Raw genomic sequence first — 27752 nt, 5'->3', positions numbered from 1 at the left:
TAAGAAGAATACACAAATATGCAGTGTTACCACTAAGTGCCATACTGCAAGTATGCATTCTCACTTCTTGCCTGGTAAAATTTTCATGGGACTGTAACCTCAAAAGCAAATACTGCATTTATGCATTAAAACGACAATTTTAAGAGTTACACTTTCAGAAAAAGGACAGATATGCAAATATGAAATTCATAACTCATTTATTGAATATATATATGCAAGGATACCAATAAAAAGAAACTAATACTGCAAACTACAACTTTGGAAGTAAAGCCAATATAACAGGAACAAAATATACATAACATTGTAGATAGGAATGCATTTACCCTCTTTCATACATTCCTTGTCTTTACACCTAATGTAAATGTATGCTAGAGCAAAAGCTGCAAATGTTAGCCTAACCTGAGTGCTTTTTGACAAGCAACAGTTCTCCAGGATTCTTTAAGAGTTGAGATGTCACTGCTGACTAATGAGTGTGCATATATATGCGTATATAGAAACTGCTTCAACAAGTATATAAATCAAGAGCTGTGTTCTGTTTTTTAACCTCCTTCACTAATACGGTGGTATCTGTTTCTGGCAACATGGAAGAAGAGTTACTATTCGCTATAATGTACTTTCAGTTCTCTTAAGATCAATTTCATCTAATGAGGATTAATTTTCTTGTCAATCTGATTTAGCATATTAGTATTTTTGGAATGCACTGATTATCACCTGCCAGATAAGTCTGATATTTCAAGTAGATCATCACCTCTTCATCTTTCACTCTGGTTTAGCATGAAGTTATTTCTCATATAGGCAGCAGCACAAAGCAAGCTCTCTTCCTTTATATTACATTTTAGGGCCAGATTGGGTATAATCATACCATTCTAGATCAGCACAGCTCTTTGTACCTAAAGATCAGACTTTGTGGAGTGTAGGTGTAACTCCTACTAGAGCCTTATCACAGAACCTCCTGTGGATCAACACCTGCTGAATGAGCAGATCTTTTGATCACCTCATCTACCTCAGCCTAGCTAGCTGCACTGATGCCAACGCCGAACCAGCCTTTCACCCTTCCCTGAAATGCAGCGATCGCACAGCTCGCTGCCATAGTCTTTGATCGCACCTTGAGAATGGCATTACACCAGCTGTATCCTCGAGTTGTTTGAACAATACCCTCCTGATGCCTGTCCTTCCTTGGTACAGTCCTTTCATGGTATAGCACAATCACAGATCTGTTAATACAGAGATACAGTGAGTTGGGGAGACCTCTATAAAATAGAGATACAGCGAGCTGGGGAGAAATTTCCCTTCTCAGAGGGTTCCAGGCATCTTAAACAGCACACACTAACTCTTGTGAGCAAAAGAAATGCCCAAAGGCCAAAAAGAAAATTTAAATAAAGCAAAACCAGTTTCATAAGACAAGTTTTGTTAAATTCATGAGTTCTCCAATTGTGAGATGAAAGCCGAAGGTGCCTATTAAAAAAAAAACCCTCAGTAACAAATAGACTGCATTAATTTAACTATCTAATTTAAACATACCTATTTCACCTATTGAGCACTTTCATTACTTCTAACATTTCTGGGAAGGCAGTAGATGCTCCAGAATAATCTTCAATATATGCTTGCAAAGATTACATTGCTTTACCAAAAAAAAAAAACCCAAAAAAACTCTCAGACAGACTGTCTGAAATTCCAAGCTAAAATACACATAAAAAGACAATAATGGCAGTATTTTGTCTTTAAAAAATGACGTAAATGTTGTATACTATCATACATTGTCATGCTTTTTAAAACTACAATTAAGGACGTAAGAGATGTACAGTAAATACACTGCTGAGGTACATTTCTTCTAAATATTAACACCACGACAGAATTACTCCCCAGCAGGTGATGCTACTTGGGAACATATAAATACAATTTTTACATTGTAAGGCACTTTTACCCAGCATACATGAGTTGAAGTCAGTTATGACAAATCTGAGGCTTGTAAGAAAAGATTTTTGCTTTTGACTTTGTTTCCATGAATTTGGAATTAATGACAGTTTAGTCAGGCCAACTCAGCACAAAGAGGTAACAGGTAAACCAGCCACTTTTCTGCTACCCAAAGGTAAAGTGCTGTTCTGGTTCTTCAAGGCATGGAATGGGGTAATTTATTTTTACAGATGAATTATTGGATTGAATATTATACTAAGCAACTGACACACTATGAATAAGAGCTCAGTCTCAAATACAATCAGTATGCTGGCAGATCTACCCCATGCAACCTTAGTTAAAATACAGTAGCTGCAAACAAAGTGCCTTTTTTCCATGGAAGGGCCATGTCTCAGGCACAAATCTAGAAGTAATTTAAACACTGAAGGATGTCATTTTGCATTCTAAAACTGTTCTGAGTGGCTGAAAAATGTTCATATTCTAGGAGAAACAAAACACCTTGATAGACAATTTCAATAATCGATCTGTCATTGCAATTCAAGTCACGCTTTTAATTTTGAAAGTTACAAATACAAAATAAAAATGATCAATGGCATCATGTTTAGAGCAGTAACTGAGTATTTTCTGTACACAGCAATATTTCTTTCCAAAATGACATTATTCTCCAGAAAAGCAAACAGAATTGATTGAATTCTAACAGGTAAAATGTTAGAAACTCCAATATACAGTAATTGAGTCCCTCAAGACATTAAGGGAATGCATAAGAAGACAAATGACACACATTAAATCTTTTAAAAATACAAGTAAAAAATGCTACAGAAATTCATGTTACAAATGAACTGTTTTTGCAATACCAATCACAGAAGAACTGTAGCAGTTTATAGTCAAATCAGTGTCTTTTGCTTGTTTCCTTCCTTCAGATCCAGAAGTTTTGTTGGGAGTTCAGAGTGAAACAAGTCAAAACCCTAAACGAACAATAAGGTGATGCGACAGCAACAGACAAACATGTGGACTAGATTCAGCTTTTTGGTTTTATTTAAGTCTGAGACTGTGCTTTAACAGACCAATTGAAGAAGCTAGTAGTCATTAAAATGACAAGGTGTTCTGAAAACAGTCAGAGGACTGATCTGTTAGGTTTGGTATAGCCTAGATCTGATTATTCCCTAAAGGAACATCAAAGTCTAGCAAGTAGGATTCCATGGCGTGATTGTTGACTTGAACAGAAAGAGAAAAAATAATCACTAAAACAATAAGGATGATAAGCAAAGTTTCTCATATAGTGGTCATAAGATTAAAAAATAAATACCAATCTAGCAAAAAAGGTTGTTTCCTCATTCTTTTTACAGAATGGGACCTTTATGCATATTCTGGACAAAACATGAAGTGTTCCACACAGCACAGAACACTTGAGGTATGGACGTCAGATATGGTGGCTAAATTCCATAGTGAGTTAGGAGTTGTAACTCTCTGAAGTAAAAGAGATTGGGCTGCAGAGTCCAAACATTTGTATAGTAAGGTTTTAATCACACTTAGTGAAGTGTTCTTTGTAAATCAGGGACACAGAAGAGGTGGGTCGTTGGGGAAAGAATGAACTACAGCCCTTTGGCATGAGTTCTAAAGCTCACAGCTCAGAACCAACAGCTGCTCAAGTAAATCTCCCGCAAACAATGCTGGGCGGAATGAGCAATCACAACAGGAACAACCTGAAATGTTCAAGCGTGCTTCGGTGTACACTGAGTCCTTTTCTACTGTGTGCTTTGCAAGCAAAAACAGAGAGCAGCTTTCCCATGTATAGCCTCCATTACTTGTGTATGAAGAGAATGCAAAATTCACAAAGTACCAGCTTGTCGCCACCACCAACTTGTTGTTAATTAAACTAGCTAAGACCTTCCCTCATTGCATGAATCCACTAAACAAGTTACACGTTCCAAATCTTAAGGTTTTTATTCAGTCCAGAAATATAGATCTTACTTCATTTCAATGTCTGCCTTAACTTTTGACACTGTACATATTACATATCATTTATATAGTGTTTCATTTTTTCCAGACACTGCAGACTACAAACTACATAATATTGACATGTAAAACTCTGCCACTTACTGAAGGCTCACACACATGAACGTTTCAGGCAGTTCAATGAAATTTCTAACAGAGTTGGGTAGTAAAAAGTTACTAACCCTTTTCTGATTTTAGAAAACAATTTAAAAGAATTAGTAGTTATGATGTCTTAGCCATTCCCAGTTCTATAACTCTGTCCCTTGAACCTGTTTAAAAAATGATGAAAACAACAGTAAATTTAAAATCATACAGAAAAGCATTTAGCAGCTCTGACATTACATCTATATTTAGCGGCAGAAACGAGGGCCTCCCTTCTTATATGGTTACAAAGTCCATTGGATTTAAAAAACAACAAATCCTCCCCATTTTTCTACAGTGTGCCAATGAAAAGTATTTATCTGCGTACACTAGATTTAAATACTTCACTGCAGTAAACTATATTAAATGTATATTGCATTTCAGTCTCGGTAACAGATCTGTCAGGTAACTTCCATACCTAGTTTCCATTGAGCTGCTGCTGAGGAATGTCATTATGGTCAGTGACTGATTTGCCACGGCTTTTGCTTTCTCTTTCTTCATCCTCTTCATCTCTTTCATCATTTCCACTATGGTTTTTACAATAGAGTCTAGCACAACAAAAGAAACAGTGAGGACTTCTACCGAAAATATCAAAACCAGACTCTCAATTAGTTTTGAGATGTGCTACGAGTCAGCTGCGAACTCCTAACTCACTCATGGTTTTCAAGTCTAGCATCAGTTAAATGGAGAAAGAAAAAAAAAGGTTGAAGCCTAGCCAACAAAACTGATCAATGAGTTTTCTAGAACTGCTACGACACTGCTCAGAGAATGCCCTCTTGTGGGCACAGCCACACTGGCAACTCAACTGCAGCAAGTGCCAAAGTGACAGGGTCCAAAAACCCAAAAATAAGCTACAAAACTTATCAGGATGGAGTAATCATGCCATAAATTATCCAGGGTTTCTTCAGTATAAATTAAAGATTAATGGAGGAGGAAAATACAGTACAAGTAAACTAATTTTCTCAGTTCTCATAGTGCAACACCACGAGAGAAATTTTAAGTTAGCAGAGTAACTGAAATCTTTTGCAAAGTCAACAATTACTTAAAAATACCATTTTAAATGAAATTATATTCCCTTTTTTAATAACACACTTGACTAGCCAAGTTAGACAGAAAAAGTGCCCTGAAATACCTTCACTTTCATTATAGATTGAAGAATTACATAGGTCCTTACTTATAAATTCCTCGTGACATATTCTCAATGTATTTAGCTTTGTCTTCTACTCCACAGTGGTAATGGTATGTTTTTATGCAGGCTTTAATTTCACACCCAATAGTAGCACCAGGCTGGCTGCAAAGTGTGCATTTCTGTGCAGGAGAAAGAAGAGAATGGCAGAGTTCAGCCTTTCAGTCTCTTGCCTCTTATAATCAGTTTAGTGTTCCTCTTATTTATGGCTACCACTTTGGAACAGAGTAATTTCTCTGGCAGATCATCCTTCCAATGACAAGTTAATCAAAGATATTGTAAAAGAGAAACTATATAATACTAACCTAATTAAATATGAACATTAGGATTTACCTGCTCATTGCAGTGAAAATTGCTACATGATTGCACATATTATTGCATTTCCAAGACAATTTTATTGCCACTGAAGTTAGTAAGTTAATATATGAAGAATCTTAAATTATTTTTTTTTCAAGCGACAATGTTGTTAGGAGTCATTTGGTCTCCCCCAATTTCTTAGCAGTTTAAAAACACACTGAATTTTAAAAAAATACAATGTGACATTGTACCAACATCCCCATCTCTGAGGCCCTGATACGTTTTCATATATAACATCAGAACAGTTAGAAACATGCTGCTACAAGAACATATTTTCTAAATTTATTTCTAGTTCTACACAGTATGTTTTCAGCAACATAGGATCCAAAGCTGTTACTCTCTTATAGTTACAGGAAGGCTAATAATTATTTACTATGTATACTGTCATGAAGAAACCTAAATACTTGCCCAAACACCACTGATTTTTAAGGCGATTCCTACCTGACTACCTGTCCCCAAAGTAATAATGTATTTAAATTTTGTGTTTAGAAACAGATGGAAATGATTATTTCACAGAAGGAAGGAGGCAAAGCTATGTACACCTTAGAAGAATCAGTAACACATTCATCACATCCTGCAGACACATACCATTCTTTTTCCTCTCTTGATTTCTTGAAGTACAGTTTTGATATCAAAATCACCAAACTCTGCCCTTGAAGTTGTTGTTAGCTGGACAGTGCCAGAAGAGAACAACTGTAAAACAAGCAAGTCAAAATAATTTCAGGTCACCAACATGATTAGAAATTTGTTTATATGCAGGAATAACTGCGTATTGAACATCCCCTTCTGTGATCTCAGACAGCACGTGCTGTACCAACAAACTAGGAAAAAAACCCATGCTGAGTAATTAGTACGATGAGTATTCCTTCTGATACCCACACGATTGCTTTAATTACATTTGGCACCTTGGAGAAATATATTATAAAAGACAAAGAAGTAGACAAGAAATAATGACATAATGAAAACACAAAGTAATAAATGGCCAATATTATCAATTACGCGACTGAACTTTTTAGGAATATTCAATTTCCTTCCCTGTGACATATATATATATGTAATTCAGCTTCACACACAGCATCAGCACAGCTGATGTCAACATACCTGAAAGGCCCTGAGGGGTGACAACGGAGTACCATCCCTACTATCATCATCCTGGTATATTCAGTTTAAAGTGCCCTAAGATCAAAGCTCAAGCAAACAGAGCAGCAAAGAATACTCTAAGGCTGAAGGCTGCTGGCACACACCAGCTCTGTTTAGCATGGCTAGGTATAGGAAGACACTTAATTAATACTCCACAGATTGCCTGGACTATTTATTAATTTTGAGGCACAACAGGAACCACTGAGGCTTGTTACTCAAAGCCCTACCTCATTCATAGAACAAGTTATATGAAAGATAACTGCTCATGTTCATTGAAATGAGGAGATTCTTTTCAGGCTGGCAGTTCTATAAATGTGACCGTTGAAAAGCAAGGGTTTTCTAGAACTCCCATGTCCCACTCTACTTGAGTCACACAGTCTGAATCCACTGGTCAGAAAATTAATGAAGGTCGTGGATTCTTCTCAGATTTTGTCTGAATGCTTGTGGAGTAAAGGTATTTTGGTTTTGGAGTGGATTTGTTTAGTTAAAACTGTTTTCTGTTTTCCTTTTTAAATACTGCGCATGCATTTACACGCTAAGGGAGCATTTTTAATAAGCTAAAGAGTCTCCCTGAGCTAATTCCATCTCTTAGCACGTAGCCAACTTTTATCCATACTGCCCGCAGTGAAAATAAATGAATTGCTCACATCGCAACACTTCAGCGCTTAAAGAGATCATCAGCGCACAGACAATACTCATGCATAATTACATGTGAGGTTACTGTATTAAAATTTAAAACAGCAATTCAGACAAAATTCACATAATAGACTGGTTTACAACAATACTGTTACTCACCATGCACTTATAGTGTGCTGCAGCCTTTTTGGCATTAAATATATGAAGCTTTCCTCTAGCTTCATTTTCTTCTTCACCTGCATGACAGAATCCACATTTAGGTTTTGTATCACTGGGGCTGCTTCTGTGGGGAGACCTGTCTCTCTGAAAGAAAAACATGTTACTAAAACATACTGCTGGTTACAAATAAGGTTTTAATTTTAAAAGCCTGTAGCCACCAGCTGGAGGCTCAGACATGCAAATTTTAATAAAAACTGTATTTGCAGAGCAGAAATATTAAATTCTGTCTTCTAAAAAGTTTAGCGTATTTACTGCTTACATAGGAACTGCTTTCTATTTCATCTGTGCCATGTGAGGACGTAGATCTAGTGTCTTCTGATTGCCCTTTTAAATTTGTTTTTCTTGGCTTTCCCTTACGACCCCTCCTTTTTCCTTTGGGAGGTGAAGGCTCCAATTCGTGTTCATTGATACTTTCTTCTAAATCTGCTTTAGAAGTTAGAAAACATCATCAAATAACATTCTCAAAAAGTTTACACAAAACTGACCAAACAACAACAATAAAAAAACCCAAAACACCAGGAAAACAACCAAACAAGAAAACATAACCTGTATTTTCTGTGTTTCAGTCAGAAATAATAATAGCAACTTTTCCCCATGTATTACAGACATGCAACTGCAGATCCTGAAAACATTATTTACTTCTTTATACATTATCACACAGCTTTGCATCTTTATAACATATGAAGATTTAGCATTTCTTACAACTTCTGCTTTCAGACCCAAAACGTGACCTCAGATACACATTTTCCTCCAGTGAAAATAAGACTCACTTAAACTACACTGAAACCAGAAAGTGTTTTCAACCATGAAATAAGCTTTTAATTTAGGGTTGGTTTTTTTTGAAGATGCATAGCTCCAATGTAAATAGCCCTTGATATTATGCCAGTGTATCCAAATAACACCTCTCTCCTTGCTTTATTAATTGATGCCATTTGACATAAGGAAAAAACTCACTCATTTTGGCTAGAACATTAACATTAAGTTTTAAAACTGAAATGTATTTTGCCTCCATGAAACAAATTAAAATTTCCTTTCAGTTACAGAGTATTTTTCCATCTACAGCTAAAAGCAGCCACCAGTTTACTGAAAAATCATCCACGCTGACAATATCCCAGATAAAGTATTTATAGAACATAAAGAATTTAAGAATGTATGATTTTAATACAGACATACCACAGAGGTCTGACAAGTTGCTTAGAAAATGTCAGCTCAACAGCTGAATGCCATACAGAACTGTAGTCCAGTATTCTAACAGACCTCCTTTTTGATTACTCAAAACTCTACAGTTAATACAGATCAATTCTGCAAACTGAAAATTGCTTCAAATATGATCTAGTTAAGTTACATCTGATACTGAATAACCAGCTCTACTCGGTTGCTAACGTCTTTCCTCATCATCAGCTGCTCACAGGAGCATCTTTTTTTTTCTTTTCTAATGTGCAACACCCACCCCTGCTCAAACTGCAAAGATACTTCAGCAGACTTATTTAAAGAAACATGCACATGCTCTGCTAAAGAACTTGCTTCTAAAATCCAAACCACAAACATCAGGATGAGCCCCCAAACAGAAGAAAATCCTAGCCAGAAGATTTGGAACATCTACTTTATACATTAACTGGCCACTTAACTGTTGTGGTATTATTATTATTATTATTAAAGCATTGCTATGGCACTTATTGTGATTATACTGTTGCCTCAGTATCCAGACAGGACATCTTATTTTGAGACTAAATGTTGCTTCGCCAGAACTCATCTTTCTCATCTATTATCATAGAAAAACCAAATCACATTTCTATCTCATTATTAACAGCAACTCAACCGCACAAGTCAAAGACTTGAACATATTCCACAGCCATCAACCTGGAGCAGAAGATAACTGAACTACTGGGCCAAGGCCTTGCATACAAGTGTATCCTGTTAAGCTTCATCTACCATATCTGTCCCTGATGCCTAAGAAAGCTACAGCTTCTTGCTCATTCATTAATGGACAGAAAACTAATCCAAACACATCACAACAGGTTATACTGAACTGTAATTCCTCCAAAGCTTTACTCTGTTGTATGCTTAGAAAGAGGCAAACATACAAATCTGCAAATGATTTTGGCTTAAATTGACAAAGATTATTCAGCTGTATACAGATATACCCAAGTTGCTACTAAAATGCATCAGTCTATCTACCATGATATTCCTGTGCTTTAATAGATATACTATCCTTTTCTAATTAGATTACAAAAGCTCTATTTCAGTTTCCAAAAATAAAATACATACCATGTATTATCTAATGACACAATACGTTTTACGTTTTCTTCTTAGAACTTACTATCTAACATTATTTTTTATTTATCATTACTTGCTAAATTCCCCAAGCAAGATTATACAATTTAGATATCACACCTCTCAGACTCCATAGAGCAACATTTATTACAATTTGAAAACCTTTTGAATAATTCTCCTTTATCTTGTCCTTCATCATATGAACTCTCCACCAATGTTTTAGAAGAAATTTGTGAATTTTTGTCTCTACTCTACATTTACAGAAATCACAGATGGTTATTCTAGAAAAAAAGAGTCTTACAAAAACATGACTATTGAATCCATGACCCTTTAAATAACATCAGTAGGAAGTTAAAAGTAATTCCTTCCAAAATCATTCCACGGACTTCCTTACTATATTTGATGAAGCAAAATGCAGCCCAGTCACCAACACATTTTTTCCAGAGCTCCTTATCAATTCTGTCAACCATAACGCTTTCTACCTCTTAGTCCACCCTTATTTTCTAAATAACATTAAAGCGTATCCTGAACTCTCTACAGGCACACTTTCAAAACTGAAAGTGAATCATAATCGCCAAAACCAAGCACATGTTATGAAAATAAACTTTTTTGTAAGAAATGTCACAGCCTCCTTACAGTGTAAGTTCTTAAGCGCTAGTTTTTAGTCTAAATTTGTTAGAATATTTAAGATTGGAGAAGTAAAAATGCTGTATTTTTAAATGATGGTTTCAGTGTAAGCATAAAAAAAAAATTAAAAAAACCCAAGATTGCACAGTTTTCCTCAAAGGAGAACCCCTTTTCCGTGCTCAAAACTAGTACTTCCTAAAAAGTTCAGAGTTCACTGAAATAGAGATGCTACATGACCCCTTCATTAAAATAAAATTCCTTGCAGATTTAGGTCTCCTACTACAAGTGACACAGACCTACAGATTAACACCAGCGAGATGTGAGGATCTGCTTTACCACATCTATCTGCAAGACTGATGCCTCAAAACACTGAAGTTTCTCTCATTTTTTAACAGCACCGTGAACTACTGTAACAATACAGGAAGAAAGAGATTGTAACCAGCTTTAAAATACACCTGCCTTGGATGGTCTTTACTGTTTAATATGCAATTTGGTTTGTGCCCTACCCCTCCCCTCAAGCCCACTGCCAGCTTACCCTGTTTCCCTGGCATCTGATGGTTGGGTGTTTCCAACTTCTCATGTCAGCTTGAACTAAGGAAAACACAAAAAGTTGTTCAACTCCTCCCTGACCAGATGACGTTTTATCATGGATATCACCCATACACTGAATCCCCTGAGACTCCCTAGATACTCCTCAGCTGCCCCCATCCCATATCCCATTACTGCATTGATTTTTAAAATCATCACATTACGCTCAACGTAACTTTATCTAAACTCTTCAAAGGAGGTGTCTTAGCTTTCTTCAGAAGTCCCTACACACCGTATCTGAAAACACAAGCTTAATATACAATATGGCCTGAGAAGGAGGGGTAGGGGTAGAAATCAAGAGGAAACATTCCACATTTTAAAAAGCACCTAAGAACATGGTATCATAAATTCAGATGAGCAAAAAGATGAGCAGCAACAAGCCCCAAATTTGCATTTTAGAAATCCATGAGCAGTACAAAGTACCAAAAAGAAGACTAGCAAAATGCTGTATTACATAAACTGTTAACAGGGAGACTCAGCTTCAGAGAGAAATCTAAAAATTCTCCTTTGATCATGACTAGAAAGAAAAAGGATCAAGATGTTTTGCTGTTTAAAATAAGGCTTGGCAGAGAAGTCACTGAGGTATCACTGATCTATTCTATATTGCATCAGCTGGAAATACACCTGGAACAACCCTTTTCCCAAAGCTATGTTAAAGCAAAGTAATAAAAGAATTAAGTGATTTAAAGGTTGTGAAAGAACAAATAAAAAGATGATGTGTACAATAAAGGCTAATACTTGCTCTCTGCGTCCACCTCCTACATTACCTTAAATAACAGACTAAGTGAGCCAGAAGCAAAAGGGGCTAAGTCTGTATGAGGAAGATAATAAACAACTGACTGGCAAAATATATTTGGAAGTAGGACTGTACATAAAAAGCCGCCAAAATGCAGAATGTGGAAGAGGCTTCGATATGCTGTTATGTAAATCTGAAATCACACATGTATATTTAAAGTTTTACAGTGCATTTTCGATAAAAGAGAAGCTCTAAAAATTATAAAAGAACAAAATTGACTTTACTAGGTTTTCAGAAGAGAAATGGAATATAACAGAGAAAGAAAAATGTACTTTGACGTGTTAAAGTAAGATGTCCTTAAAATATGGCTGAAACCCAATGAACCATGTGTGGCAACATAAATATTTTAAATTGAAAAGAAATGTCAAAAAAAAACGGAAAACCTTATTATCCCAGTAGTCAATAATAAAAATGTGAATGCATCTATAAGCATTAGTAAGAACCAGATATTTGCATAAAAACCCCTGAAAACAAATACAGACTCAGGTAAACCAATCATGAAATAACAGCAGCTTTTATAAGCAAATTATGTGAAATTAACAATTAAAATACTGAATATAAATTTTAGTGTGGCGGGGGTTTTTGTCTGTCTGTTTTTGGGGTTAGGTTTTTTTTTTTAATGGAAAAAGACTAAGTTACATGAAACATATCTAAACTGGAGAAAGTAAGAATGTAGAGGAAAAAGATTAAATTACCTCTTAGGTCCCATCACTAACATGTTTTCCAGACACCTCAAGGAACTGATGACTCTTGTCCAAAAACTATTTTTGACTTGACAGTATCTATGCTATGAAGTACTTGATACTTTTTCTTTAAATACATTTAACATAGAAAATGAATAAATAAATAGTCCTTCATAACCTTACAATCTAAATGCTTTTTCAAGCGATCCCTGGCAAAGACTGAAGGCAGACAATACACTTGGCTTATCTGCATAATCAGAAAGCTTATTACAATTGTTATGTTCAACCTGTTAAGTATGAGTTAGCTGACCAAGATTCTATTTGTATAATGTCTTGCCTAGATAGGAAGGAGAATTATAGTGTAAACACCACAGGACAGCTCCTCAGATAGGCCAAACCTCTCACCACATTACTTTTACATTTTTTCCTGTTCCATTAGCTATACATTTTTCCATAAGAAAACACCACTGTGATGCTTCTGCAAAGTATCTCATTAGTCTATAATGGACTGTACAGGAGATCGCTAACTTATTGCCTGGACCAACTGTTTTTGTTGTAACACTACGCATACATTTGATGTCACATTCAGAGCAGCAGACTCCTGAAGACAGGCAACAAGAAGGCTGAGTTAGCAGAGCCTAGGAAGAATTTTTTACCATCAACCAGCACAATTGAAATGACACTGAACTGCAACATTACAGAAACTTTTAATACCTGACTGCATTAATGCATACAATGTTAGGCAAGCTTATGCTGTGAGCAGCATCACAGAAAATGCAACTATAAACAAATAGTGATTAAAGAATCCAAAGATGAATCAGGATATTACCTAACTATAATGCCAAAAAGTTGTGGATCTTTTTGCTGCCAGCCCCTGGCTTACATAGTGCTTTGAAAAAGCAGTCGGTTTGATACAGATTGCATCATCTCTAAATAGGTCTCACAGAGAAATATTATCCTGACTCAACTTAGAGGGCAGTATGAGAAGCACAGATTTAATGTCTGATCTTTAGAATAACATGAAAAGGATGCTGCGACAGGGAATGTCCTTATTTCCATTGTGGAAACATCATTCCCTGAGGCTTTGAGTACAGCTACCATAGGAATTACGGACACTTTTATTTCTCTGACTGCACAGTTCCCAAGCATCTGTTTTAAACATTAACAACAGATAGTCACACGGCTGTCTTCATTCTTTGATTTACTAATATGTAATAGAAGAATGAAATTACATTCTTAGTTTATATGAAACTATTCTTGATGAACTGAATTTGTTTTAAATTCAACACAGGGGACCCCACCTGCAGGGAACCGAAAGATACCAGATTTAAAATTTTTCAACAATTATTTCCAGTACGTTGGAATACATGCCAACAAATGGTGCCAAAACCTTATTTCAACAATACTCTATTCTTCAAAATGAATAAATGCAATTGTATAAAACTGAAAAGTAATTCAACTAATAGTCAGCTGTGATAGTTTGAATGCACTGGCACCAATTCCTGTAACCTATTAGGTACTGAGAACTTGAGATGGCTTGCCTAAATTAAGAATTAAATTACTTAAAGTTCAGGTCAAATTATGTTGTTAGATTTGTAACCAGCAAGACAAAAATCTAGACTTGAAGCTTTCAGTAACTTGGTCTGCTCCTCTGAGCAAGTGTCTTTAAATTTGTTGACCTCACAGCCACAGCCTAGTACAAAGTGTGAGGGTACCTCACTTTTACTGTCCTTTTTCCAGTTAGTGGGAACACAGCACAGAAGCAGCATTCTGAAATATATATACATAAAGAAAATATAGCAGAAGTACACTTTTCCTATTCTATGTTACCTGAAGGCTTGGCTGTACAAATACATCAAACCCAACGATCTGCTGAAACAGATAATGTATTTAAGAGCACAATACTTTGCTGCCATGTCTCATATTTTTATATTTAAAGAAAACAGAAGGTAGTTCAGCAACTCCTGTCAATTAAAGGAAACTGAACTTCCATCACCCATTAACTCTGTCTAGATGAGTAGAGAGATACTTAGTCTGATGAATTCTCGCGCCACTTGAACTTCATGACAGCAATAAATAACATCTAACAGGTCCTTTTTATTAGGTTTTAACTGGGTAACTTTAATTTCCACACAGGTCCTTCAACCACACTTCCACACACTCTCAAGAAATGTTCTTTAACTGTTATTAAATGGTTAACAGATACCCTTTTTAAACTAGAACTTCTAACAAAAGGTATATTAGTCAGATCTCAGACATGAACAAGTATGTCTCCAAAAGCATCTCTTTTCTAGGGAAGGGAAGAAAAAAAATCTCACTATTATGCAGCAGTACTGCCTATGGAAATAAAACTGTTCTGCACTGCACCAAACACTCCTAAAACCTCTCTGAACATCCACTGATAGAAGTGACATAATAAAAATGTTTGGACTGCAGCAATTAAATCTGGATACAGAGAACAATGGATAAAAACCCCAGACGTTCTACACTGACCAAGAAAAAAACCCACCAAAACACCAGCATCCCAGAGCAGAAGCAGTAAGCTTCCATTAAGAAGGACTGATAATTTCAGTGCCTCTGTGCACCTACATTAAGTGACAATAACCACTGATGAGCTTTAACTATTCTGTTACAAAAACACTGCCAAAAGCAAGGATTCACGAAAATGAAACAAACACATGAGAGGAAAAAAAAGCCACATCTAGTATCCCTAGCCAGTCTATTCACTCTTCTCTGCAAGTCCTTTCTGGTTTCACACACCACCACTCTTTGACATTCATATGACTCTTTGATATTCACATTTTCCTCAAGAAATAAACCAACAAAATACAGACATAAAGCTTAATTTCACCATCCAACATCTTCAAGTTACCATTTCACTAAGCAGACTTCAGCATTTAAATATGAAAAAACAAACCCTCCATCCTTTCTTAAACTCTGAAAAACATCCTGTATATTTCTGACTTGTAAAGGTAATTAGTTTTCAATGTAACAAAATACCATTGCTGTACAATGCTCTAAGTAATTTCCCTAAGACAGATGCAATATGTATTTTCACTTTCTTTGATTTAAAGAGGTCTATCACAAAAGAGCCCCAGCTTCTGGCATTATCAAATCCATAACTGTAAGTAATAAAATTCTACGGGTATAGTTCCCTAAATTGTATTGACTAAAAAAAAGAGAACATATTCCTTGGAAAAGAGCACTGGCTAAAATTTCAGTCAAATATTAAACAAAAAAATGAAAACAAGAATGTGAAGTACAGCTGCACATATGTCTAAAAGCGTAAAGCATAACAGAACTAAATATTTTAAACAAAAATATGTGTCCAAAGTTCAATGCTAAGTAAGATACTGCTGGGTTCTTAGGTCTCAGTTTTTCTGAATGATGTTGCTTATTCCTCTTTCTCCTTACCCTCAAACTAAGAGTCTCTTTGGATGAGTCTAGTTTAATGTTTTAATAAATTGCCATCATCAACATTTAAGAAAAAAGCCACTACGCCACTAGTAATTATTCCCGTGTCTTCTCAGACAAATATATCCATATAAAATTTAAAAGCCTTTGCTGTAGAGAATGACATCGTAGAACTGGAGATAACGGTGTCTCAAAACTCTTAAAGAAAAGCACATTTCGATCCTGCAAGGAATTCCAAGCAGAAAAAGTTGTCCATTGGCAGTGGGCTCCACACAGAACTGGAGGCATTTCTCAATAAGATGTCAAACACTGAGCCATTTGTGAATAAGTATAAAAGATATATTTAGTTATCAGTTAAAAAGATGAGTATCTCTCTGGACTGAAATGTTTTTCATATTCTGTTCCTGCTAACAAGGAAAACAACCCCCAAATCAAAGAAACAAAGTGCTACAAACAAACTACAAGATAATGTGGCCCTGCCTCTTTGGAGAACTAATATGTATATTGCTTTTCTTGGGTAAACCTGGTAACAGCAGTATCAGAGAGTGCTCTATACAAAGCACATGACAATAATTACTTAAATAAACTAAAAAACCACAACCCACAGTTCTCATTTGCCATTTTCTACTGCTTTCAATATCTTTCTGAACATTGAAATAACATCCAAACTTTAACATATCTACTACCCAAAGCATAAAAAGTGGTACATTACCTTAAAATACATTTGGCAGAAAGAGACTGAATAGTTTACGAAATCTGATCTTCGCTAAAAAAAGCATCTCATACTCCTCATTAGTTAAATCTGATGACATTTCAGTCAGAAGTAATGCAAAAAGTAAACTAACAATTGTTCACTTACACAAATTCAAATACAGTAAGAAAAAGGAAAAATACCTGCATAAATACACGATAGCACAACTAGTTTGGAATTTTAACCAAATGATTTATCTATGTTTGTGGCATATCACCCCTCACACATTTCACTACTCTCCCCTGCACAGATGCACCGCTTTTATGACTATATCCATACGGATTTTTTTGTTTATGAAGATGACTCAGAAATACATCTGTAAATGATCTGATCACAAACCTTTTCATTTACTATTGCGTCCTTCTTATTTGAAGAGTTAAGCTCCATTTAATAGTTTTAAAAAATAGTGAATATTTAGGAACATTAGCAATAGCAAAAATTAGCTGTTACCTGACAAAATATTTTAGATGTTAATATTGTGAATATTTAACTACAAATATAAGCCAGCTTGTTCCCAGAAGGGAATGCATTACTTCCACCCAAACTTTGTTTTGACAGAACATCAAATCTTTTGAACAGCCTAAAATTTATATTTTGGGCTTCTCTCCACCTCAACCAATAATTTTTAGAGAAAATACAGAAATCAGATGGGCTTCCAAACTCATTGTTTCTCAAAAAAATGTAGTTCTAATTTTTACTGAAAACATTTATATTCTCCAGAAGAATTAAATTTAACCAAGTATCTTTCTACAATGGGAAAAATTTATATTGAATAATTTTACCTTCAGAGTTATGCGTAGTTTTCTTGTGTTTTCGACATAAAATCCTATAAACAAAGTAGTTGAAAACTGTCAAGTCAGTCACGATTCACAGATTTATTTACTCATCTTTTAAATTTAAATGCCAGTACATTTTTGTCCCACTTGTAATACTCACTGATATACAAATCTTGCAGTGAAAAGAATGCTTTTCTAGCACATCACTATTTTGAATGCCACAATCATCATTAGAATTTTTTTGCAACAGTTTTGTTTAGATTCCAAAGTGGGTATTCTTTTGTTTTGCTTTGTTGCTGGTTTTTTTTTTTTTAATAAACCAAAGAATGTGAAATATAAATACAAAAATAAGCATAGCAAACAAGTAATAGTTACATGTAAATGCCTTGTGAGGGTTTCTCTCTTATCTGAGCTTTATCATGCAAAGCACAGTAGTAGTGATATGTCTTGTGACATGTTTTCACATCACAGCCAATGGTTGCTCCAGGACAATGGCATAAAGAGCACATCTGTAAAGAAAAAGAAAGCACAATTCACGTTACTGTTGGCTTAGTATTTCTGAGTTCAAAAATAACAGTTACCACTCCTGGTGACAAAATAAATGGAGTTATACACTTGGTATTACTCTGTGTGCTCTTAGGTGTTTTGCATAATTTATTTTAAAATCAAGGAGAAATTTGTTGCAATTATGCAACAGTACAATAACCATCATACAGTGATTATCAATTCAATGAAGAAAAAAAGTAATTTACTTTTTGGAACATGTTTGATGAAAGTGCCACAGCTATTCACCTAAATATCTCACTCCCAAGCACAGTCTGTACCAACCATTTCAGAAAAGTTAAAATAATAAATTGTGTCTAATTCTGATTTATGTTATGAAGTTAAGGGGAAGACATCCATTTGGCAGTCAGAAATACAGATGACCTGCAAATTTACCTTAGCCTCAGCAGCTAACTTCACCTCATTTTTCTATAGTAATTTCCTTAAGTAATTTCCAAAACACTGAATTTAGTGAAATATTTGTTAAATACAATGAATTTATTTCAATTAGACTCAATTTTGCTCTTTATACTTATATTGCAGAAAAAGTTAAATGGGAGTCTCTTCCTTTACTCTTGTTTCCCAATAATTAATTCTTCTCATATTACTCACTATTGCTTAGGATACACCAGCTATCATGCTTCTAAATTGCTCACTGCCCTGCTTATACTGTGTTAGGAATAACTGGAAAGAAATCTGCCTTATTTTTTACATATTTATTTGTAAATAAATATGGGGCAATATTTACATAATATTACCCCCAAAATCTCAGAATTTCCCATTAAACTCCTGTCCCAAGACAACCGGAGCTTTTTGTTTGTATCCTGCACGTTGTCCACACCTCCAAAAGGTTACAATTAATTCCAGCTCCGTCAGTGTAAGTGTGCAATGTAAGATACTTGCTACATACATCTTTGTGGAATACACCTTCTGTCTACTGCACTAGCATAGTCAAGTTCTTTTCATTTGTCTCAAATCTGCCAAATAAATATACCACCAAAGTTATGTATCACCATCCCCTTTTTCAATTTTAACAAAGTTAACTGAACAGTAAAAATGTCAAAGCCTTGGATCATCTCCACTTACTCCTCTACAAGCTCTGAAATGGTATAGTTATATACCATTCCCTAGTTCTTATCTAAATTGTATGGGTATTTTCTCTCGTAAATTTGTTATATGTTATGGTTTAATATATGTAATAATGGCAGACCAAAGTCTAGGCTGAAATTATATCCAATCAATTTTAGTCAGTACTTCAGTATTCTCAAAGCAAGAAATGACTAAAACAAAACTTTCTTTTTATGAACACCATGGTGTATCTATACAAACAAAACAGACATAGGAATTTTAACACTGATTTATTGGTCTATGTTCCCGGACAGTAATAAACTATTTATTTCATTGGTACAAGTCCTGTTGTCCAAATGGCCACTGTCAACAGATTAATTAATTCCCAACTCATATCAGGTATATGGGAAGTTTGACAAGCTGCAAAAATGGGCAAGCTCTTTAAAAAAATCCTCCCACACACAGCTAACAGAAATAATACGGATATCAGTGCCGTGGTACTCCCAAATATTTAGACTTTATAAGTTTTTATGATTGGCTTATTAAGGTTTGAACCTACTAAATTTTCTCAGGCAGAAATGTATTACCATCTACATGTCAGTCATTATCATTTCAGTAATCAACAGGCCTTGATTTTCAGTGCATACCTGGTCAGCAGCAGCACCTCCTGAAGGAGGGCAACTACATAAAATCTGTCAGCAGACAAATTTTGTCCAAGCTATCAGTATAATTACTTAACCCAGTGCACCATGCTGAGATATTTTTGCTCAATGTGTTCCCACATAAAAGAACAGGCTAGAACAGAAAGCAGACGTTAGAGGAGGGGGTATTTGGGCTAACTATAAACATTTAGCTTTACGCTTCCTATACAAGTCAATGCAGAAAGACAGATTCCTCCAGAAAGTGATACAGAGCTGTAGTTTTCTGACAGCTACAGACAAAGATAACACAGCTAAATTAAGATCTAAAATTATCTTGTAAATTCTCTCCAAACAGGATACATTTCAGGACTAGGAATCTACTAGGGTAACCAGATCCAGGTTTTCTTCAAAAAGCTGAACAAAATGCCTGATACATACAGCTAGTGAGTTCCAAGAATATATCCAGCTATTGCATCAGTGAGGGAACGCAAAGAGATTCAGAAGCAGAAAGACAGAAACCACCAATGACATAAAAAGAAAAAAACTTCAAAAAACATTTAAGAGACCCAAGAATCAAAAAGTTTCTTTATGATCTGTAGTTCCATTTACTACCATGTTCTTTGGAAACTCCTAATCACAACATGACTGACTTGTGAATAGTTACTTCTTTATGCTTCAGCTAATTGGAGCAAAGAAAGTTCCCCACATTGGAAAAGATTCAAATGAAACACTGGATGAAATATTAGACTACTATTATACAATTGCAGTTCTACAGTAGTATTTCGGACTACTCTTAGTGGTCCAATAACTGGTAAATACTTAAGAATGCTTTAAATAACTAAGCTGAACATTTTTAATGTGAGGAGTTAATTGATCATTTGTTAAAACTCTTTTTAAAAAGCCTTACTCATTTCTCCCAATGGAAAACAACTAGTTCTCGTTTTTTTTTAAAAATTTAAAATCATGAATTTGCTTCTCAGAAATTAAATAAACTAATTGCTGCTCAATTCTCATGAATTTGATAGAACTGTAATCACTATTGTATCCACATACCTCAGAAGACACCTATATTCACAGAACTGTCTATTAAATCAATATTAAAGGAAGCAACAAAAGTACCTTTGGTAGTTAAAACCAGATTTTGGCAGCAAAACCAAATACTGGTAAAGGCACAATAATACCCTCAACCAGGTCCCTAGAATGTGGGTTTCTTTCTGACATCTAACAGAAAATATTAAATAGAAATTACTGGATTAAAAACATAAATCTAGGAAATGCTATTGTTTATATGCAGAACATCAAAAAAAACCCTGGGCTTATTCTGTAAATGAGTTTTCAAATTTGCTTTGAAAAAATGCCTATCTGCTACAATCATCTACATTTGCCAATGAGGAAAAAAGTTACCCTAAAAATAGTAATTCTGGATTTATTTTTTAATAATTCCATTATTAAGCTACAATTCTTAAAAGATGTTTACATGAAAGCAGCACTGGACTTGAAATAAACAAACTACTTTTCATCCTTTCCTAAACACACTTCAAGAGTTGTTTAACTGACATTTAACTTTCATTTCAATATGAGTATAATCATACCTACTGAGGTCTTCTGTTCATAAATCTGAGACCAATCTTATTTCAACATCATCTTCTGTAAGTTGTCCATTGCCTCAGAGCTCACACAAAGGTAGCACTTTAACCACCCCCACCACCTAATATATATAACACACCAAACAACTGCATGGTAAACTTTACAGAAGGTAAGAAAATACTGCCTTCCGTTTCCAAGAGCCAAAAATAGAGACTTACCAGTTTAGTGCCTCTCTTTATTTCTTTCTGAATATCTTCAATAGAGAATCCACCAAGACTCTCATTATCAGTGTGTGAAGATACCAGTGCAGATGAGAACAGCTAAAATTATAAAAACAAAACTTATTTTTTAAGCTCTAAGGTGGTACGGACCATTTAAATATATAGATAGATAGATATATAGATGAAACCCACAAAAATTTCAAATTACAGTGATCAATAAATTGTGCCAATGCCACAGCTTGTTGAATTTTCTGTTTGTTTGTAGCCTTTTACTAGCTCGCTACACTCCTTTTTCCTATGGGTTACTTACCATACATTTGTGATGTGCTGCCACCTTCTGGTTTTCTGACATCAGTAATTGTCCACATTCATTATCTTTATTAGATCTACAAAAACCACACTTCCTTTGTCTTGAAGACACTTTTTTCTGTCCAACTGAGCTTGTCATGATTTTAAATGACCTTAGAATGCCACTTCAATCCTCTCAATGCTACAGAAAAAAAAGGTGTAATCAGCACGTTAACGTCAACAAAAGGCAATTTAACTTACAGTTTTATAAAAGTAATATTGGTTGCTTGAAAGTGATCTGTCCCTTTTCCCTTTTTTTTTTACACTACTTCAATATATCCAGATAAACATGCACCCAGCAGAGGCAGTATTTTGCCAACTTATGAAATTGTATCAGCAAGCATAATTAGTTCTTTAGGCAAAAATGTTTGAACATTAATATAAAACTTTGGATACTAATACAAAACTTAGGGGGAAAGAAGGAATAAGTGTAAAATATAACAAATACAGCAATCATTAGGGGGAGAAGTTACTGCAACTCCTTGATCTCATTCTTACAGTTATTTATTACAGCAAAGGAAGTTGTAGAAAATGCACTACCTGTGCATGCAATAAAATTCATGCTTCTGTTTTTGAAGAAGTTCAGTAGCAAAGAAAAACCCAAGAGTCCAGCATAGCATCCAGAACAGGTTTTGAGTGTAAAAGTATCAGCAGAGAAGTAACTACCCTCAGATGAGGGTAGAGATGAGAAGATAAATCGTTACCATTTTAGGTATTACAGACATACAGTGTGGCTAGTCAAACAGCATTAGGAACGAAATTTTAGAAGCATATCGGACTAACTTGCTGGAATGGAAACCTTTTCAACACCCACAGTTAATTTAGCCATACCGTACTAGCTTTCAGTTAAGTGCACGAGAACTGCTATTCTCACCTAAGAAAAGTAACTTTGAATTAAACTCAACATGAATCACACACTTTGCACATGTCACCAGCAACACATTTTAAAATATAACATTGAGGTCCCAAATCCTCTAACCAGGCAGACACTGCAAGTTCAGAAGTGAAAATACCTGATGTGTGTACGTGCTTCTTGGCCCAGTATTAAGTAGTTTGTGTGTATTGGATTCTACATCTCTCAAAGAAATAAAATACCATCCCCTTCAAACAGACTTTCTTATAGGTTTTCACTTTGGAGATTTGAGCCTTACTGTCAGAATTGGCCACAACTGCAATAAAAGCAATCCTCCTCAGCTTTTGTCTTCATTAGACTCATCTAAGTAAGAAAAGCCACCACATAGTTTGATATTTCTGTTGGGAAAAAATAAAAAATCCAGCCATAAAAACAGCAGATTTGCAATACATCTGGACTGTGCTACAATGGCCATTGCATGAAAATGCATAACTGTTTTTTCAAATTTGCATAGGCAAACCTGCCTGCTTCTCCATGCTGTCAGACTCTCATAATACTAATATCACCCCCTATTTTTCTGATGGAAAGCAGAGAACCATCATTAAGTGTCTGTCAGCATATACTACTGCTAAAAGACAATCCTGTTAGATTCTCACTCTTCTGTTTCAACAGATTTACACAGACTGTGCTTTAACTGTCTTGCAATGTTTACTCCAAAACTCCTGCATCAAAAGGTGTCTGTCCTGTATCTACTGCCTTTGCTTTATCAACAGCTTCATTTGCTTTCTTTTATAACTGGAAAGCAGTTTACTAGCCGGTGACGCATACTCATAAGAAGAATGCATAGATTTCAGATCTTGCTGATTTGCACAAAAAATGTGCCAATCTGGATAAACTAGTCACACCCTTTTGCAGTGGCAATAGAGAGTCCTTAAGTGTTAAACACAAAAGAATTACAATACTGTATTCTTCTAAAGAAAAAACAAAACAAGACCATTCTGTAATCCTTTCTGAGTAGAAAGAGGGAATGGCTCCTAAAGGAAATATGCAGATTTTTAAACTAAAAAAAAATATATAATTTTTAAACTTAAAAGAAATGTATTTGGGAGTAGGAAAAAGACTTACAAAAGACAAGTAGGAAAAATATCACAAAGATTTCTTCTTTTCAGGTCACGTTCAATAGTTCAACACAAATCACAGAGCTATGTGTTAGAAATATATTAACAAAATCATTTAAAAAGCAAGAAGCTCTGCTTTGGTATAAATAATTTTATAAATACATTAATTTGGGTCTACCTGTTTCATTTTATATTCAGATTATATTATCAATATATTGCCAGGAATGATAATAGTTCTTAAACGGAGTAACAGGAATTTTGTTGAGCACATACACAGGTACTGCTGACCTACAGGACTAAGAATTACAACTATAAGAAACAGCTATCTTTCAATTTAACAAGCAAATTCGTATTTTAGAAAATGCAAATAATCCGTAGAACACACAAAAATTTACTAAATCGCTCTCATAATCTTTTATTTATAAGAATAGTAACTTTCAAGAAACAAGATTATGAAGAACCTTCTCACAGCTGGCTGCAGTCAACTGCCCTCAGCTTACGCCTTCCAAAGCACCAACAGGCACGAGAAGGCACGTCACTACAGCAACGCTAGAATGTGACATAACCTAACTTCTTGAAGTACTTTTGCATAATTAAATTTTTTAAGGCTCACAGTGAAGACAAAAATAATGCCAATATTTACTTGATGACGCATGGATGCTGATGTTGTAACACCAACAAAAATTAGCAAATACTATGTTTTGGAATACTTATTAAATTATAAATAATTTAACACTTGAAAATTTATTCAAAACACAAACAGACCAAAAAGCATCAGTGAACACCAAAAAGCAAACACACATTCTTTTCACGATCAGATTAAATTACTCCAAAAGCATTTTACAAGGATATCTAAAAGTTTTCTTTCCATTTCTACATTCTCTGCATTTGTGTTTTCTGTATCACTGGGCATTAACACTATGTATACATTTCTAAAGACTGCAGAAAAAAACCGAGCATGAGAAATATTTCAGAAGCATTTAATCTGTAGACCTCTCCATAAATTATATTTGCTTTCTCATAAACGTGAGAAAACTACCCTGAGATCACTTTTCTTTGTGCCAAGATGCACTTCTTATCCTGTCCATTTAAATATACTCATTTTCTGAAAAAGACAAACTAGGTTATGCAGCTCCAGAATTCTGAACGTGAACACTCAAAATTCTGTTTTCATCTCTCAAGTTAAATCACCCAAAAGCAACTAATCCAGTTTGCCAAGTATCAAGCTACATTTCATTGGAACAAGAAAAAGAATGCAACTTAAAAACAGCTCAGTATTTGTTTTCCACGTTTAAAAAGCTAACATATTACTACTAAAACTTATAATATAGTGTTTTAAGTATACTGTTGACAGAATCTTGCCTGTCTGCTTTGTCGGGGAAAGTCTTACAGATTGGATCACAGAAAGCGATGTACTATGGAATCACTCACTAGGAGATTGTGCACTATCTGTACCAAAACAGAACACGTGTACTACAGAACACAAATTATTACATACAGAATTTTTTTCCACAGGCTTGGTCTGAAAAATGGGAAGTTACATCTACCCTATAGTCACAAAAGAAGAAACTAATTCAGTGATTCTTCACTCAGAAATTTGGTTCATTTGCATTCACGTTTCTTAAGTGTCCACTAAGACACTAAACATGGTGCCTCCCCTAACAGCATCTTTATTTTAATCTTTAAAGCAGCATGTTTTACAAACTCATACGGTTTGCATACTGTTTTACTGAGTTCTAGATAATGTAAGAGAGTGTGAGTTCAATGACTCAGGCAAAGAAGGACGCTCTCAAGTGTATGAGACATTGTTCAGCACCAAAGAACGGAAAGTAACCTGGATTCTAATTTCTATTTATTGCCCCAGGATGTTTCAAGAGCTACTGCCTGTTTATAGGAGTTAAGGCCCCACTTGTATTTCCAGCTGACAACAACGACCTGTATACTGTACTTTCTCATGTACAGTTTGGTTTCATGTGTGGCCTGTACGATTACAAAATTGTATTTTTAAAAATTAGGATTTATATTTATCCATGAAGAAAATTTCAGACACCCAAGGAAAACCCGCAAGTACACATGCTATGTAAAACATCATTAAACATGCTGAAGTGGTTTGGCCTTTCAGGAAAAGCTACAGAAAATACAGGCAGTGATTTTTGCAAGATGCTCACTAGAGATTACCAGATTCTCTGTTTAAAAAACTTCCAAGTGCTGTCTAGTTTCTAGGGTCAATTACCCATTTTTGGGGACATTATTTTGGAGAAGGTGAGCAAAGCTGGGGGGAAGGGAGGTATCCCATAGGTGTCTGTAGCTGAGAACCAAAAGTCACAAGTCCCATGGAACTCTTTAACCCAGAGTTACTTTCACACAGCATCCTACAGCCACTATAAAAAGTAGGACATGAACTTACCCGTGCAACTCCCTTAAAAAAAAAAAAAAGAAAAAAAAAAAAAAAAGAGAGAGAGAAAGAAAGCAAATGGGGTGGGTGGGTGTGTGTGGAGGGGGGGGTGTTCGGCGGGACACGATGAGGGGAAAGCCTGACCCTGGAAAGTCTAAACAATAAGAGCAGAGCAGGTAACTACAAATGACACTAACAGAGCCTGCGGTGAGGGAGATCTGGCAGGCAGCACAGACCTATCTTCAGGAAAGTTTACATACTCCCACGGGGAGCGGGAGATGAGACGATAACAGCACCTCCGCCGCTCGCCCCGCCGGGGGGGATGGCTGAAGCACGGCCCGGCACCCCCCGGGGAGGGACGGCCGCCAACCCCCGCAGGAGCCCGGCCGCCGCACCGGCTGGGCCTGATCCCTCCCCGACGGAGGGCCTACCGAGGGGAGCTCGGTGGGGCGCGGGGCTCCCGGGGAGGGCCATCCTCCCTCCGTTTCTCACCGAATTTTGGGGGAAATGGGACTGGGAGACAAGGGGGGGCGGATCCTCCAGGGAAGGAGGGAGCGGGCCGAGGCGGGCGGAGCGAGCGGCTGCCGTCGGCTCGGGGAGGGGAAGGGGGGGCGGGTAGCGGCGGCGGGGGGCGCCCCCCGAAGAGGCAGCACTGGGTGCCGGGACCCTCCCGGGGGCAGGCGGCTGGCTGAGGCCCAGGGACCGGCGGCGGCCGGCGGCGAGGCAGCAGGAGGGCAGGGCTGGCACCCCGAGCCGGGGGCTGCGGGCGGGCGGGCCGGGGGCGCCGTGCCTGCCCCGGGCGCGCGGCAAAGAGGCGTTTGGGCGGGCAACGAGGCAGCTGGGCACTCGGCCGGTCACTCAGTCACTCACCCGTGTGGCGGGTGGGGCGCCGGGGAGAGGAGCAACTCGGGCACACCCCCACCCCCCCGTCACCGCCGGTCGCTCACGGCCGCTCGCTCGCCGGGACCGTCCCTTTCATTCGGGGCAGGGGACGCTGCGCCGCCGCCGCCGCCGCCGAGCGCAAGCACGCACGCACGCACGCACGAGCGGGCGGACGCACGCACGCTGGGACGCACGCACGCACGGCGCGCTCGGGCCGCGACGGCGCGACGCTGCGGGGCGGCGCCCGATTGGCGCGCTCGGCGGTGCGGCGGGAGCGCGGCGGGAACACGGCGGGCCCTCGCGGCCTCCTGCGCACGCGCGCCGCCGCCCGCCTCCCCTCGCTTCTCCGCGAGGCCCGGAGGCGAGAGAGTCGGGAAACGGAAGGGGGCGGGGCGGGAGCTCCGCGCCTGCGCACTGCTCACGCGCAGCCGTTGGAGCTGGGGGGGGGCGGTGGTAGGAGGGGGCGCGAGCGCCGGGGCCGCGCAGGCGCGGTGCGTCGGCGGCGCGCGGCAAGGTGCCCGCGCATGCGCGGAGCGCGCGGAGGCGGGCGGCAGCGCTGCGGCAGCGCGGGAGGGGACAGGCGCATGCGCGAGGGTGGG

The 27752-nt window shown here is 37.2% G+C and overlaps 2 protein-coding genes across 7 annotated transcripts in view; both read right to left on the bottom strand.

Annotated features, from left to right (window-relative positions):
* The window catches only part of LOC101912667 (P2R1A-PPP2R2A-interacting phosphatase regulator 1), a 180471-nt gene that overhangs the window by 121787 nt on the left and 30932 nt on the right, over window positions 1-27752 (bottom strand). The gene's annotated exons all lie outside the window — the stretch shown is intronic.
* PHF6 (PHD finger protein 6) lies at window positions 181-27533 on the bottom strand. Of its 6 annotated transcripts, none has more exons than XM_055817868.1 (11): window positions 27142-27533; window positions 21868-22047; window positions 21555-21656; window positions 17873-18006; window positions 17504-17547; window positions 7848-8011; window positions 7529-7672; window positions 6182-6286; window positions 5225-5358; window positions 4469-4598; window positions 181-4178 (listed from the first exon to the last, which is right to left on the bottom strand). In XM_055817868.1, exons 2-10 carry the CDS (start codon window positions 22003-22005, stop codon window positions 4469-4471), a joined length of 1095 nt encoding a protein of 364 aa, XP_055673843.1. In that variant the 5' UTR covers window positions 22006-22047; window positions 27142-27533; the 3' UTR covers window positions 181-4178. The 6 variants fall into 6 exon arrangements, with proteins under 6 accessions (XP_055673843.1, XP_055673840.1, XP_055673841.1 ...); XM_055817865.1 differs by having other exon boundaries at window positions 7848-8014; window positions 27142-27526; XM_055817866.1 differs by having other exon boundaries at window positions 181-2879; window positions 7848-8014; window positions 27142-27526.

Source organism: Falco peregrinus, chromosome 13 (assembly GCF_023634155.1).
Source record: "Falco peregrinus isolate bFalPer1 chromosome 13, bFalPer1.pri, whole genome shotgun sequence".
NCBI lineage: Eukaryota > Metazoa > Chordata > Aves > Falconiformes > Falconidae > Falco > Falco peregrinus.
The sequence above is the reverse complement of the archived record's forward strand: the minus strand, read 5'-3'. Positions and strand labels throughout refer to the sequence as shown.